Source organism: Heloderma suspectum, chromosome 15, assembly GCF_057233095.1.
Source record: "Heloderma suspectum isolate Gila_16-S chromosome 15, 16-S_ref, whole genome shotgun sequence".
Lineage (NCBI taxonomy): Eukaryota > Metazoa > Chordata > Lepidosauria > Squamata > Helodermatidae > Heloderma > Heloderma suspectum.
The window spans coordinates 3,614,095-3,629,289 of record NC_139472.1 but is presented as its reverse complement, the minus strand read 5'-3'; the positions used below and the strand labels follow the sequence as shown (position 1 = coordinate 3,629,289).

The 15,195-nt window shown below is 51.3% G+C and overlaps 1 protein-coding gene across 1 annotated transcript; it reads right to left on the bottom strand.

The window, feature by feature from the left end:
* Nucleotides 1–44: 44 nt before the first annotated feature.
* Nucleotides 45–7,920, bottom strand: KIAA2013 (KIAA2013 ortholog). The gene is made up of 2 exons (XM_084822240.1): nucleotides 6,468–7,920; nucleotides 45–4,070 (listed from the first exon to the last, which is right to left on the bottom strand). The coding sequence occupies exons 1-2, from the start codon at nucleotides 7,477–7,479 to the stop codon at nucleotides 3,211–3,213; spliced, it is 1,872 nt and encodes a 623-aa protein (XP_084678366.1). The 5' UTR covers nucleotides 7,480–7,920; the 3' UTR covers nucleotides 45–3,210.
* Nucleotides 7,921–15,195: the final 7,275 nt, after the last annotated feature.

Genomic DNA, 15,195 nt, shown 5'->3' with positions numbered 1-15,195 from the left:
TACTGCATGGTAGAGAAATAGTATGAATAAATAAGCAGGTCCAGTTTGTGTAAATTTGAAAGGTATTTATTTCCTTTAAAAAAACCAACCCCAAACCTTTGGTATTTTAAAATAATCACAACAGTCGCATTCAGATCACCAGATTTGCCTCCCCATGATCCAGAACCTTAGTAACAGGTTTGGAACAAGAACAAACAGGTCAATCCCCCCCTCCCCCCCGCATAACTTTCATTAAAGTTGACTACTTTGTACACTATGCACACAAAAAGGCTGGGAAACCCCATTACCAACACTAGATTAAAGTGTGATATATATATATACACATATACATTCTTAATTGGCTGTTATTCACTCTTGAAGTAGCATTGCAGTTCAAAGAATCAACGTTCCAAATCCATCAGCAATAAATTAAAGTACACACAAGAAATAAGGGAACATTCAACTACAAGAGAGAAAAAGTGGAATTTTCCAATTAGGTTAACTCTGGGGATCAAAAAAAAAGGGACGGGGGGGTTGCTTATTAATTTCCTATCAACATTAAGCATCAAAATGAAAAGCCATAATGTCATTTTCAAGTATTCTCCACCTAACAGTAAATTTTAATGGAAGCCAACAGACCTTGGCAGACATGGGGTTTGAAAAGAGACACACACAAGGCAAGGACACACGAGCGCTAGTATGAATTCTTGAACCACCACAAACAGCTCCATTTCCCCCTTCCCAACAAGGCACAACGGGGTCCACAAAGGGCCCTTGTTCTACAGCTGCAGGCTTGCCCAGTGCTGGGCTGTTCAGGCAACGCATCCAGGAGAGAGATCATTCATTCATTCGCTCACTTGAGAGACCTTTTGGTTCTGTTAATAGCACAAAGTGTTCTTCCAGGCTGCCCCAACCTGGCGTCCTCAAGATGTATGGGACCGGAGGGCACCAGGTTGGGAAAAGCAGTTGTTTCATACTACTCATGTCACAGTTTAAAGACACTCAATCAGATATCATTTCTGCCCCCCACAGTTGTCTTTTTCCTGGGCTATCTTTGAATGACACACATACACACACACACACACACACACGCTCTTAACTACGTTAATGTGAGCAAACTGCTCCCAACAATTAAGTCGAACATTCTGCAACACAACTCCTTTAAAAAAAAAACAAGGAAAAAATGTGAGTGCATCCCTGTAGGGAGGCAAAGTTCCTCCCTCCTTCTTCATTAATAAGGTCTAGTATAGGGCTAGCTAACCAGGTGCCCTCCAGGGGTTTTGGACTCCAGCCCCAGCTCGCAAGGCCAATGGTCAAGGGGGATGGGAGCTGTAGTCCAGAGCATTTGGAAGGTGCTGAGTTGTCTACTCCCCGGGTTCAGTAATGCACCGTTGCATAATCATTGTTTTGATCGTTCTTATCCGGGCTCTGCTTGCCCCTTGCAGGGATGTGGGACTCCCAATGGGATGACACATCACGCAACAAGATTTACTGAGGTTGCTTGGGAGGAGCTGTTGCAGGGCTGCCACTTTCAGTGGCAGCCATGCAGCTTCTGGATCAGCAGAGCTGATCCGCCTTGGGAAAAGCACTTGTTGGCAACTTTGCCCGGAACAACACCAGCTCTTTGTACCAACCACTTCAGGGTGGTTTAAACACAGCCTTCCCCCAACCTGGGGCCCTCTAGATGTGTCATGACTGCAAATCTCAAAACTTCCAGTCAGCAAGGCCAATGGGAATTATGGGAGTTGTGGTCAAACACATCTGGAAGGCACCAGGTCAGGGAAGGCTGGTTTAACAAGATTGTGATGTGAAGTGGGGAGGAAGTAGGGAAGCAATGGAAGTCTCGGATTTTCCAGGAGCAAGAGGACACACACAGAAGTGAATCAAGAAAGTACCAGGATACCAGTAGCACGCACACATTATATGCAAAGGGCTTCTCTTCCTCTGTTGCATTTTTTTTAAAGAATCATAATTAAAGGGCAATCACTAGAAAGAGCTTCTGGATGTCTTTGTTCTACCACGTACCAGATGCAACATCTTCCTTCCCTGTTTTTACACTGAAACCTGGTCTTCAGAGCCGATGGATTACATTCTCCTCCCAATCCCGCCAAACTGTCAGGATGTCCTCCCTTCATCTATGGATAACATTTGCAGGATGTGCAAACCTCAAACCCCACACCCAGTTAGGCCACAGTTCCCCTCTATTTCAGATCCTATTTTCCCTCTCTCCAGAGAAGAAAACAGACTGACAACCCCTTGCCTTCCTCCATTTTTGTGTTTATTCTATTGTTGTCACCAGACGCTGGACATTTGACCTGCTAAGGAGAGTCTTCTTTTTTTCAGAACTAGACTGTACTGGAGGTAGAAGCAAGGAAGTCTACTCCACATTCTCCTCTGGTTCCTCTCAGATTCTTTTTGCACCATGAACTGTACACCCCGGAGCATCTAATAATAACCCAATCGCAAGTCTTACTGCCTCCAAGAGTTCTCACAGAGCCCTCCACCACCCACAGATGGTCAATTTACGAGAAGCAATTACCCCACCATTACCCCCACAATTGTTTCAGGGTAACTGTGCACATCTGTCTACATGACAAGCGACTGTAATGCTTAGTGCTTAGCCAAATGGATCCCCTTCTAATGTGGGCCTTCGTCAGTTTACATGGCAAGGGAGCTTAATGCTGGCTTAGCGCATAACTAAATGGATCACCTTCTAACATGGGCCCTGGAATTGCAACGCAGTTAGGCCAGATCATTAGCTGGTGTACTACTTACTATACAATCGTCAGACGATCATTCTGAAGCACCTGCAGTCTGGGAAAGGCCTCGCAAGAGCAGGAATAGTACTGATGTGCACCCATCCACCCTCAATATGTATGTATGTGTGTGTGTGTGTGTGTGTGTGTGTGTATGTGTATGTATATATATATATATATATATATATGTTGATTGTATAGGAGCAAACGGTGCATTTGTTTTCAAAAACCTTGATTTTGGGCTACCTCTCCTTGGTATAGACTTCCCATCGAGATCCTGTTGCCTTCTACCAAGGCAAACACATGTGCATGTACACACACACTCACGCTTGCACGCACGCTGCTTATCCACAGAACATTCAAAGCTCCTATACAGGCTTCCTACTTGCAGGGCAGTGGGGAGAGCAGAAGTATCCCAAACCCAAGAGGTGGATTCAGTTCACCATGTATCAGGCACTCAAGAACTGGGCTGGATTTATACCTTGCTGCGGAAGAGCGGCTTGGCCCCCGGCCCACAGTATTCATTGTAAATGAGTTTAAAGAGGAACAAGTGGAAAAGGGTGATAAGAGAGGCGACACTGAACCAGAAGAGGAAGGGCAGGCCGGGGTACTGTTTGGCCATGTGTTCCTCATGGGCCAGGATCGCCTTGAGATGCAGCGTGTGCCTCAGATCCTGGAGATGCACCAAGTCTGTGGAGATGTAGAGCAGAGGCGTGATGGGCTGTGTCACCATGACGGGGAAGGTGTGCCCATGCAGCTCCGAAGTCAGCTCCACGGGGTCATTGGTGCAGCCTCCCTCGCAGGCATAGAGCTTCACCGGCTTCTCCTGAAACTTCACAGACACATGCAGAAAGGGCTTCCCATCCGCATCCAGCAGGACGGCCAAGTTAATCAGGTCCTTGTTGTAATGGATCCCTCGCAGGGAGTAGCTGTTTTGAAGCACGTCTGGGTCAGACTGGAACTGGAGGTGGTTCTCGGTGAACTGCAGCCCCCCAAAGCTGAGCACCATCCCTTGCATGATGCCGTGGGCTCCAGTGGCGAGGAGGCCTTTGCACCCCCGTTTCTGAAGGGTCAGCTTCCACAGGTTCGAGAGCTGCAGGACCTGAGGGACCGTCAACAGCCGGGCTGGCCACAGGTTCTCGGCGTGCATCGTTGCGTAGCCGCTGAAGCAGTGGTCAGCGTAGTTCAAGGTGGCTTCCATTTTCTCCCTTTCCTCGCTGCTGATGAGGGGGTCAAGAAGGGGAGATGGGGTGGTGGACAGGACGTAATACAGGGTCATGTTGACGGTGTCGCTGGAGGGGGTGTGAGCATCAGTGATCTTCCTCATTTCAACCCCTGAAAAACAGAGGAAGTTATTTAGAGTAATTTCTTTCCTTTGCCCAAGAACTCAAGAGTTATACCTCAATCTTAGGAATCTCTCCACCTGATCCCCACATCTGCCATATGGGTGGCGGTAACAACAGCAACAGCCTACTTTACATGGCCATTGCAAAGTTTATAGCAGGGGTACTGAACTTCTTTCAGCCCGGGGCCAAATTCCATTTCAGAGCAGCTCTTGGGAGCTGCATTCCAGTGGTGGCCCAGGCCAGAGGGAAAAGGAACCGGGCCAAAAAACACCAGCCTGTTTCAGCTTAATTTTATTTATTTATTATTAAATTTATTAATCGCCCATCTGGCTGGTCACCCAGCCACTCTGGGCGATGTACAACGTACAATAAAAACAGTTTAAAACAATAACATTCTACAATAAAAACATTTTCTAAAATACCCTAACCCACCCCAAATGCCTGCCTGAACAGCCACGTTTTTAAAGTTCTTACTGCCAGCAATTAAGCCTTAGGAGAGGCATTTCAGCCTTTTAGAATGGGGGAAAACTGCACAAAAGCCTTTTAGCATGGGGGGGAAACCGCCTTTGAACCTGGGGTTTTCCCCCTTCTAAACCCAGCACTTGCACTATTCTGGTCCATGCAGTTGAAAATTTAGAGGCCTGAGGAAACAGGAAGCCTGTGTTTGCATGTAAACAAAAGGGCCTTTGCCACAAGACTGAGGATGGTGAATAAAATGTATAACAAAAGGGTTAGAAGAAACGCCAACAAGGAGCTACACCTCTCTCAGCTCATGGCTTCTATTTTAATCTATTTTGCGACACTCCCAGATTAAGCCACATGCCTGTTTCGTCTTTACAAGGCAGCAGACATTTGGTTATGAAATCTGAGGGCGAGGAAAGGTGGTAAAAGTTTGTTGTTCAGTCGTTCAGTCGTGTCCGACTCTTCGTGACCCCATGGACCATAGCACGCCAGGCCTTCCTGTCCTGCGCTCTCTCCCGGAGCGTGCTCAAGTTCATAAAAAGTTAAAAGTTTAGTTTAAAAGTTTAGTTTCCCCCACATATACAAAAATAGCCACCTTGAGTGCCATTTTTGTTGGAAAGGGGAGAATATAAATATAATAAATAGCATATCCTAAGCATTGAACTAGAGGCACAGAGAGAAAAAGAGAGAGATTCTTTTGACATAAAGTTTAATCCACTGGAATGCCCCATGGCAAATTGCGGGTGGAAAAAAATTCCCCATCAGAATTGGTCATTCCTGTGAATAAAGGGCCCAAATCCATCCAGGGAGGGATAAGGAAGTTTCTCCCTCCTAACAGGGCATTTTATCATGCCCATCCAAGAATTATTATATGGACTATGCAGGACAGCAAAATGCAAAGTCATAGGGCTCTAACAACCAATCCAAAAGTTTCACAGAAACCCTGTTCCGTATGAGGAAGTGAGCTGTAGTTAGTCAGCGGAGAAAGTACTCTGCACATGCATAGAAGCATATCTTAACCAGCCTGCACGAACATGAAAAACAAGGAAACCCTAGTTAATGTACAATATGGAACATAAAGGCCCCAAAGCTGCTTGAGAGTACCTTAGCCTCATTCATTTACGGTCATTTGTTCTATTTATTCTTCACTTTTCAGCCAAAAGGGGCTCCCAAATCAGCTTATGATTAAAATTAAAATCCATGAAGAGTACAATATACCAGGTGAGTTAAAGTATCGGCACAATTATCCAATCACATACTCTTCTTTCAAGGGTATATTAGGTAACCCTGTTCCTGAATCGTTCATTCACATGGGATTGTGACAAAAAGAAGGGCCAGCTCAATTTTTTCACAGAATGCCTTTCCCCACCATGAAGAGAAGGGCCGCTTCCTGGTTAGAAAAGAAAGCACTCTGGGATACATGAAAGGTGGGTTATTTTTTTACAAAATTATCCTCCTCCATTCCTATACATAAAGAGTGAATGAGTCGTACAGTAGCAAAACACACCCTCCTGAATAACCCCCATCCAGAGTATCCAATGCTGCTTGCACACAAACTCAGGCAAACACTTGTAATTTACGTACACCTCCTAAATCTCACCCCCAAATACCAAGGGGGCTGCCCTATAGGAAGTGGAAGGTGTGACTGACAACTCCGATCTCAGTTATGGTTTGGTTAGTGCCAGACACCATTTACATTTCCCACAATCCCCCTGACACAGCAGCGCTGCAGGGCATTGTGGGAAAGTAAAATAGCAACAGCCAGTGCCAATTGGGAATGCTGTGGCTGTCTGCCACCAGGATGAACCAAGATAGGAGTGGGGCCCCCGGAGAGCACATGATGCCGAAAGCTCTTGGATCCAGCCCTGGTTGTGGATTCGAGGGAAAGCTACCGGTGCGGGGCCAAGCAGACACAATTGCTCACCTGAGATGAACAGGTCGGCCCAGGCCTGCCGGTGTTCCTGCACCAAGTCCTCCGTCCTCATCCTCATGACCTCCAATATCTCCTTTTTGGCTGCCTCCCGGAGCTTGCTGAAAGTGTCGTCCAGGCGGGAGGCCTCGACAGGCTCGGAGGTGTGCACCACGGACAGCAGGGTCTCATCGAACTGGGACTTGGGAGCCACCTGCACCCGGCTGACCAGCTTCTTGGACGCCACCACGACCAGCACCACCTTGTCGCCGGCGGCCTGCAGCACCCGGCCGGAGGACAGGAAGAACTGCCGGTCGCCTGCCTTCTCCATGCTGGTGATGAATTTCCCAGCTCCGGCCCCAGCCCCTACTGCCACCGGCAGGCCAGACACCTCGAAGGCCACCAGGCGGTCGGTGGGGTTGGCCACGGCCATGCGCTGCAGGTAGAGGTGCGGCCGGCCCCGGTGCGCCAGCAGCTCCTCGCGGACGGTGACGCAGCCCCCGGCGGCCCCGGGGTCAGCCGCTGGAGGCCCGGCTTGGATGCATCGGACCCCCCGGATGGCCCCGTCCTTCAGCATGGCCACGGCGGCCCCCGCTTCGGCGACGGCGTTAGCCGGGCTCCGGAGCTGCGCCAGCGGCAAGTACTCGGTGGCGTGGGCCGGGGTGGCGGGCGGGCCTCTGCCCCCGGCCGCCACCCAGAGCCGATTGGCGGCGGCATCCAGCAGCAGGTAGCCGTTGCCCACCAGGGCTGGAGGCGAGTCGGCGTCGCCGCCGGGCGGGCGGCCGGCCTGCAGCAGCCTGGCTTCCCCCTGCTGGGCCAAGGCCTGCCAGGCCCGGGTTTCGGCCTGCAGGCACAGCCCCGCGGCGCCCCCCGCGGGCTGCCCGGGCCTCCAGGGCAGGAGGCGCGGCAGGGCCCCTCCGAGGTACCAGTAGGCCACCAGCAGGAAGCAGAGCAGGGCCAGCAGGCGCCTGGCCCAGCTGCTCGACAGCAGGCCCGGCAGCCCCTTCAGCCGCTGCTGCATCCACATGGAGGCGGAGGAGGAGGCAGGCGGCGGCGGGCGCGCTGGGAGCGGCGGCGGACGGAGCGCGCGCGCGGGACGGCCCTCGCCGCCAGCCCGGCCCTACGTCATGGCCCGCGGCCCGCGCGGCTGCGCGAGCCCCCGGCTCCGCGGCCTAGTCGGCGGGGCCGCCTCACGGCGACGTCGCGCGCGGCCTTCCGCGGTCGGGCCGACGCGCCTCGTCCTCCGGCCGCCGAGCGCGCCGCTCGCTTGGCCTGGGCGGCGGGGGCGGCGGGGGCGGCCCAGCCGCGGCCGTCAGGCGGTTCGGGGCTGTCGCTGCGGGCGGGGCGCCGCCTTCCCTTCCCCGCCCCCGGAGCGTCGCGAGGCTGGAGCGGCAGCGAGGGAATGGCCGCCTTCGGGCGGCGGGGGAGCGGGGAGAGACCGTGGGGAGAGTGCCCCGGAGCACCTGCAGAGTGCCTGCTCCCCCCGCGGAATCGTTATTTTAAGGAGGGCTATGGGGAGAGTGCCCCTGAGCATCTGCAGAGCGGCTGTTCCCGCCGCAGAATCATCATTTTTAAAAGGAATGATGGGGAAATGCCCCTGAGCATCTGCAGAGCGGCTGTTCCCTCCCCAGAACCGTTCTTCTTTTAGAAAGGGACTGTGGAAAACGTGCCTCTGAGCATATGCAGAGCGGCTGTTCCCGCCGCAGAATCATCATTTTTAAAAGGAATGATGGGGAAATGCCCCTGAGCATCTGCAGAGCGGCTGTTCCCTCCCCAGAACCGTTCTTCTTTTAGAAAGGGACTGTGGAAAACGTGCCTCTGAGCATATGCAGAGCGGCTGTTCCCGCCGCAGAATCATCATTTTTAAAAGGAATGATGGGGAAATGCCCCTGAGCATCTGCAGAGCGGCTGTTCCCTCCCCAGAACCGTTCTTCTTTTAGAAAGGGACTGTGGAAAACGTGCCTCTGAGCATATGCAGAGCGGCTGTTCCCGCCGCAGAATCATTATTTTTAAAAGGAATGATGGGGAAAGTGCCCCTGAGCATCTGCAGAGCGGCTGTTCCCTCCCCAGAACCGTTCTTCTTTTAGAAAGGGACTGTGGAAAACGTGCCTCTGAGCATATGCAGAGCGGCTGTTCCCGCCGCAGAATCATTATTTTTAAAAGGAATGATGGGGAAAGTGCCCCTGAGCATCTGCAGAGCGGCTGTTCCCTCCCCAGAACCGTTGTTCTTTTAGAAAGGGACTATGGAAAAAGTGCCTCTGAGCATCTGCAGAGCGGCTGTTCCCTCATAGAATCATAGAATCATAGAATCATAGAATAGTAGGGTTGGAAGGGGCCTACAAGGCCATCGAGTCCAACCCCCTGCTCAATGCAGGAATCCAAGTCAGAGCATCCCTGACAAATGGCTGTCCAGCCTCGTCTTGAAGGCCTCCAGTGTGGGAGAGCCCACCACCTCCCCAGGTAATTGGTTCCATTGCCGTATTGCTCTGACACTCAGGAAGTTTTTCCTGATGTTCAGTCGGAATCTGGCTTCCTGTAACTTGAGCCCATTATTCCGTGTCCTGCACTCTGGGATAATCAAGAAGAGATCCTGGCCTTCTTCTCTGTGACAACCTTTCAAGTACTTGAAGAGCGCTATCATATCTCCCCTCAGTCTTCTCTTCTCAAGGCTAAACATGCCCAGTTCTTTCAGTCTCTCTTCATAGGGCTTTGTTTCCAGTCCCCTGATCATCTTTGTTGCCCTCCTTTGAACCCTCTCCAGCTTGTCTGCATCCTTCTTAAAGTGTGGTGCCCAGAACTGGACACAGTACTCCAGATGAGGCCTAACCAGTGCTGAGTAGAGGGGAACTAGTACTTCCCGGGATTTGGAAGCGATGCTTCTATGAATGCAGCCCAAAATAGCATTTGCCTTTTTTGCAGCCACATCACATTGTTGGCTCATATTCAGCTTGTGATCGACGACAATTCCAAGATCCTTCTCGCTCGTAGTGTGGTTGAGCCACGTATCCCCCATCTTGTAACTGTGCATTTGGTTTCTTTTTCCTAGGTGCAGAACTTGGCATTTGTCCCTATTAAATGCCATTCTGTTGTTTTCTGCCCAGCACTCCAGTCTATCCAGATCACTTTGAATTTTGTTTCTGTCTTCCAAAGTATTAGCTATCCCTCCCAATTTTGTGTCATCTGCAAATTTGATCAGCATTCCCTGCACCTCCTCCTCCAAGTCATTAATAAAAATATTGAAGAGCACTGGGCCCAGGACTGAGCCCTGCGGTACCCCACTCGTTACCTCTCCCCAGCTTGAGAAGGTCCCATTGATAAGCACTCTTTGAGTCCGATTCTGTAGCCAACTGTGGATCCACATGATCGTTGTTTCATCTAGCCCACTTCGAGCTAGTTTGCTCATCAGGATATCATGGGGCACTTTGTCGAAAGCTTTGCTGAAGTCGAGGTATATGATGTCTACAGCATTCCCACGGTCTACAAGGGAGGTGACTTGATCAAAAAATGAGATCAGATTTGTCTGGCAGGACTTGTTTTTGACAAATCCATGTTGGCTTCGAGTAATCACTGCATTGTTGTCAAGGTGCTTCCAGATGGATTGCTTTATGATCTGCTCCAGAATTTTCCCAGGGATTGATGTCAGACTGACTGGTCTGTAGTTCCCAGGTTCCTCCTTTTTACCCTTTTTGAAGATAGGGACAACGTTAGCCCTCCTCCAGTCATCTGGCACTTCCCCGGTCCTCCATGATTTCTCAAAGAGAATAGACAGCGGTTCTGAGAGCTCTTCTGCCAGTTCCTTTATGACTCTAGGATGCAGTTCATCTGGCCCTGGAGATTTGAACTCATTCAAAGTAATGAGGTGTTCCTTGACCATATGCCTGTCGATCTCAAGCTGCAATCCTGCCCCTTCAGCCTGTACTTCGCCTTTGCCAGGGGGGTCATAGACCCTCTTTTGGGAGAAGACTGAGCCAAAGTAGGAATTGAGCACCTCTGCCTTTTCTTTGTCATCTGTTATCATTTTGCCATCCTTATTTAATAGCTGAACAACCATTTCTTTCCTCTGCCTTTTACTATGCACGTAGCTGAAGAAAGCCTTTTTGTTGTTTTTAGCATCCCTCGCTAACCTCACCTCGTTCTCCGCTTTAGCCTTCCTGACGCCATCCCTGCAATTCTGTGCTACCTGCCTGTACTCTTCCTTTGTTACTTGGCCTTCTTTCCACTTCCTATATGTGTCCTTTTTTGTTTTCAGGTCATCCCTAAGCTTTTTGTGAAGCCACATTGGCTTCTTCTGTTGTCTTCCACCTTTTCTTCTTGTTGGAATTGTTTGTGATTGTGCCTTGAGAATTTCCTTTTTTAAAAGTTCCCACCCATCTTGGACTCCTTTTCTCGCTAGCATTGCTTGCCATGGGACCTTACTGATCATTGTTCTGAGTTTATTAAAATCAGCTTTCCTAAAATCCAGGGTACGCGTTTGAGTACACTCGGCTTTTGCTTCCCTTAGAACCAAGAACTCAAGTACAACATGGTCGCTTTCCCCCAGAGTTCCTGTAACTGCTACTTTATCCACTAAGTCATCTCTGTTGGTTAGGATCAAGTCAAGGATAGCCGATCCTCTAGTTCCTTCCTCTACTTTCTGTAGGAGGAAGTTATCCGCCACACAAGTCAGGAATTTCCTGGAGGGGCCATGTTTTGCAGAATTTGTCTCCCAACAAATATCGGGGAAATTGAAGTCCCCCATTACTACTACATCATGCTTCCTTAAAACATTGGCTATTTGCTTTTCAAAAGTTTCATCCTTGGCTTCTCCTTGATTGGGTGGCCGGTAGTAGACTCCGACCACCAGGTTCCTTTTATTCTTTGCTCCATTTATTTCAACCCAGATGCTCTCGATGGGGCTACCAAGCTCCTCCTCCTGTATTTCTGTGCAGAGATATGTATTTTTCACATACAGTGCAACCCCGCCTCCCTTTCTGTTCCTCCTGTTCTTTTTGAACAAGTTATATCCTTCAACTGCTGTATTCCAGTCATGAGAGTCATCCCACCAAGTCTCAGTTATACCTATCAAGTCATAATTTCCCTCCTGTATTAAGAGTTCAAGTTCGTTCTGTTTGTTTCCCATACTCTGGGCATTAGTATATAGACATCGAAGACCATGTGCTTCATAGTCTGGCTTTCTTCCTACATGTGTCTGAAGACTATTATTGGGCGCTATCAGCGCTGTTCTCTCCATTGCAGTGCATGCGCCTACGTCCATTGTTACCCCCAACATTACATCTCCCTTCCCCGTAGGATTCAGTTTAAAGCCCTCCTGATGAAGTTCTTCATGCTGTGGCCAAACACATTCTTCCCAGCCTTTGTGAGGTGCAACCCATCCCTAGCCAACAGCCCATCTTCCAGGAAGTATAGCCCGTGGTCCCAGAATCCAAATCTCTCTCGTCGGCACCACCTTCGTAGCCAGTCATTCACCCGGAGTATTTTTCGTTCCCTTTCTATCCCTCTTCTAACTACTGGAAGGATGGATGAGAAAACTATCTGGGCCCCAAAGTTCTTGAGTTTCCTTCCCAAAGCTTCAAAGTCTGACGTGATCTCTTCGTAGCTCCGCTTGGCGGTATCATTTGTTCCCACATGGATGAGAAGAAAGGGATACCTGTCAGTGGGCTTTATGAGTGCAGGCAACCTTTCAGTCACGTCTCTAATCTGTCCTCCCGGGAGACAACATACCTGGCGAGTCCACGGGTCTTCGCGACATACTTGGGTCTCGATCCCACGCAGCAAGGAGTCTCCCACTACTACCACTCTTCTCTTCTTCTTCTTGTAGGCCTGGGTTTCATCGCCTCTGTTTGACTGACCTTTAGCCTCTTGCTCACTCTCATGCAGGTTCCCCTGTGATTCTTCCTCTGCAGGCTGTCCTCCAGTCTCATCTGCAAGTACCTGGAATCGGTTCCACAGCTCCACCGCTTCCACTGGTGCAGAGTGTCGTCTAGTTCTTCTTCTCCTAACTGTCACCGTTTTCCAAGGAGTATCCTCTACTCCATTTTTCTTCACCTCAGCATTTCCCACTGCCTCATCTTGCTGTTGCTCTTCAAGCTTCTGGTCTGCCCTTTGCTGCTGTAGTTCCCCCATTCTGTCCAAGAACTCTTCGTGTTCTCTTATTCCCCGGAGGGTTGACAGTCGCCGCTCCAGTCCACTTACTTTTTCCTCCAGCAGCGTGATCAACTTGCACTTGTTGCAGGTGTAGGCCATGTTGTTCTCAGGCAAGAAAACAAACATTGCACACACCTTGCAGGTCACCACCACTGGAGAGTCTTGTCCTTCCATAGCCTCTTTTCCCTTTTTGTGTCTAGCTTTGTGATTGTTCTAGACTAGCCTGTGCCTGCTCCTCTACTCAGTAGAGGTTAAAAGCAGAGTCCCACTGGTGTGGAAGTGTGTGTTACAAGACAAATAAATGAAAAAAAGTTAGTAAAAAAAAATAAAATAAAAAAAAAAATGTTAGGGGCCTCCCCCTTGACCTCCCGTGCCGAACTCCCCTGGCCAACTCCTGTTTGCTCCCCCTGTTCGCTCGCTCTCTGGGAGCTTGCCTGCTTCTGTAGTCCCTGGACCAGCTGGAGCAGCTTGCTCTGCTCTGCTCTGCTCAGCTGGGAGGCGGGAAACAGACTGAAGCTTCCCGCCCAGTCAGCTGCTGGGAGTACTCAGGCCACACCCCTCCAATTCAGTTGGAGCTCTCAGAAGCTCCTGGTGAGCTCACAGCCAGTCAGAAGGATAAAGGGCAGCGCCCTGGGCTTCCTGCAACCCACTTACCTCTTAGCCTCTGTCTCCTTTGTCTCCTTTGTCTCTTCAACCACTGCAACTCCCCTGGCCAACTCCTGTTTGCTCCCCCTGTTTGCTCCCCCTGTTCGCTCGCTCTGTTCGCTCGCTCTCTGGGAGCTTGCCTGCTTCTGTAGTCCCTGGACCAGCTGGAGCAGCTTGCTCTGCTCTGCTCTGCTCAGCTGGGAGGCGGGAAACAGACTGAAGCTTCCCGCCCAGTCAGCTGCTGGGAGTACTCAGGCCACACCCCTCCAATTCAGTTGGAGCTCTCAGAAGCTCCTGGTGAGCTCACAGCCAGTCAGAAGGATAAAGGGCAGCGCCCTGGGCTTCCTGCAACCCACTTACCTCTTAGCCTCTGTCTCCTTTGTCTCCTTTGTCTCTTCAACCACTGCAACTCCCCTGGCCAACTCCTGTTTGCTCCCCCTGTTCGCTCGCTCTGTTCGCTCGCTCTCTGGGAGCTTGCCTGCTTCTGTAGTCCCTGGACCAGCTGGAGCAGCTTGCTCTGCTCTGCTCTGCTCAGCTGGGAGGCGGGAAACAGACTGAAGCTTCCCGCCCAGTCAGCTGCTGGGAGTACTCAGGCCACACCCCTCCAATTCAGTTGGAGCTCTCAGAAGCTCCTGGTGAGCTCACAGCCAGTCAGAAGGATAAAGGGCAGCGCCCTGGGCTTCCTGCAACCCACTTACCTCTTAGCCTCTGTCTCCTTTGTCTCCTTTGTCTCTTCAACCACTGCAACTCCCCTGGCCAACTCCTGTTTGCTCCCCCTGTTCGCTCGCTCTGTTCGCTCGCTCTCTGGGAGCTTGCCTGCTTCTGTAGTCCCTGGACCAGCTGGAGCAGCTTGCTCTGCTCTGCTCTGCTCAGCTGGGAGGCGGGAAACAGACTGAAGCTTCCCGCCCAGTCAGCTGCTGGGAGTACTCAGGCCACACCCCTCCAATTCAGTTGGAGCTCTCAGAAGCTCCTGGTGAGCTCACAGCCAGTCAGAAGGATAAAGGGCAGCGCCCTGGGCTTCCTGCAACCCACTTACCTCTTAGCCTCTGTCTCCTTTGTCTCCTTTGTCTCTTCAACCACTGCAACTCCCCTGGCCAACTCCTGTTTGCTCCCCCTGTTCGCTCGCTCTGTTCGCTCGCTCTCTGGGAGCTTGCCTGCTTCTGTAGTCCCTGGACCAGCTGGAGCAGCTTGCTCTGCTCTGCTCTGCTCAGCTGGGAGGCGGGAAACAGACTGAAGCTTCCCACCCAGTCAGCTGCTGGGAGTACTCAGGCCACACCCCTCCAATTCAGTTGGAGCTCTCAGAAGCTCCTGGTGAGCTCACAGCCAGTCAGAAGGATAAAGGGCAGCGCCCTGGGCTTCCTGCAACCCACTTACCTCTTAGCCTCTGTCTCCTTTGTCTCCTTTGTCTCTTCAACCACTGCAACTCCCCTGGCCAACTCCTGTTTGCTCCCCCTGTTCGCTCGCTCTGTTCGCTCGCTCTCTGGGAGCTTGCCTGCTTCTGTAGTCCCTGGACCAGCTGGAGCAGCTTGCTCTGCTCTGCTCTGCTCAGCTGGGAGGCGGGAAACAGACTGAAGCTTCCCGCCCAGTCAGCTGCTGGGAGTACTCAGGCCACACCCCTCCAATTCAGTTGGAGCTCTCAGAAGCTCCTGGTGAGCTCACAGCCAGTCAGAAGGATAAAGGGCAGCGCCCTGGGCTTCCTGCAACCCACTTACCTCTTAGCCTCTGTCTCCTTTGTCTCCTTTGTCTCTTCAACCACTGCAACTCCCCTGGCCAACTCCTGTTTGCTCCCCCTGTTCGCTCGCTCTGTTCGCTCGCTCTCTGGGAGCTTGCCTGCTTCTGTAGTCCCTGGACCAGCTGGAGCAGCTTGCTCTGCTCTGCTCTGCTCAGCTGGGAGGCGGGAAACAGACTGAAGCTTCCCGCCCAGTCAGCTGCTGGGAGTACTCAGGCCACACCC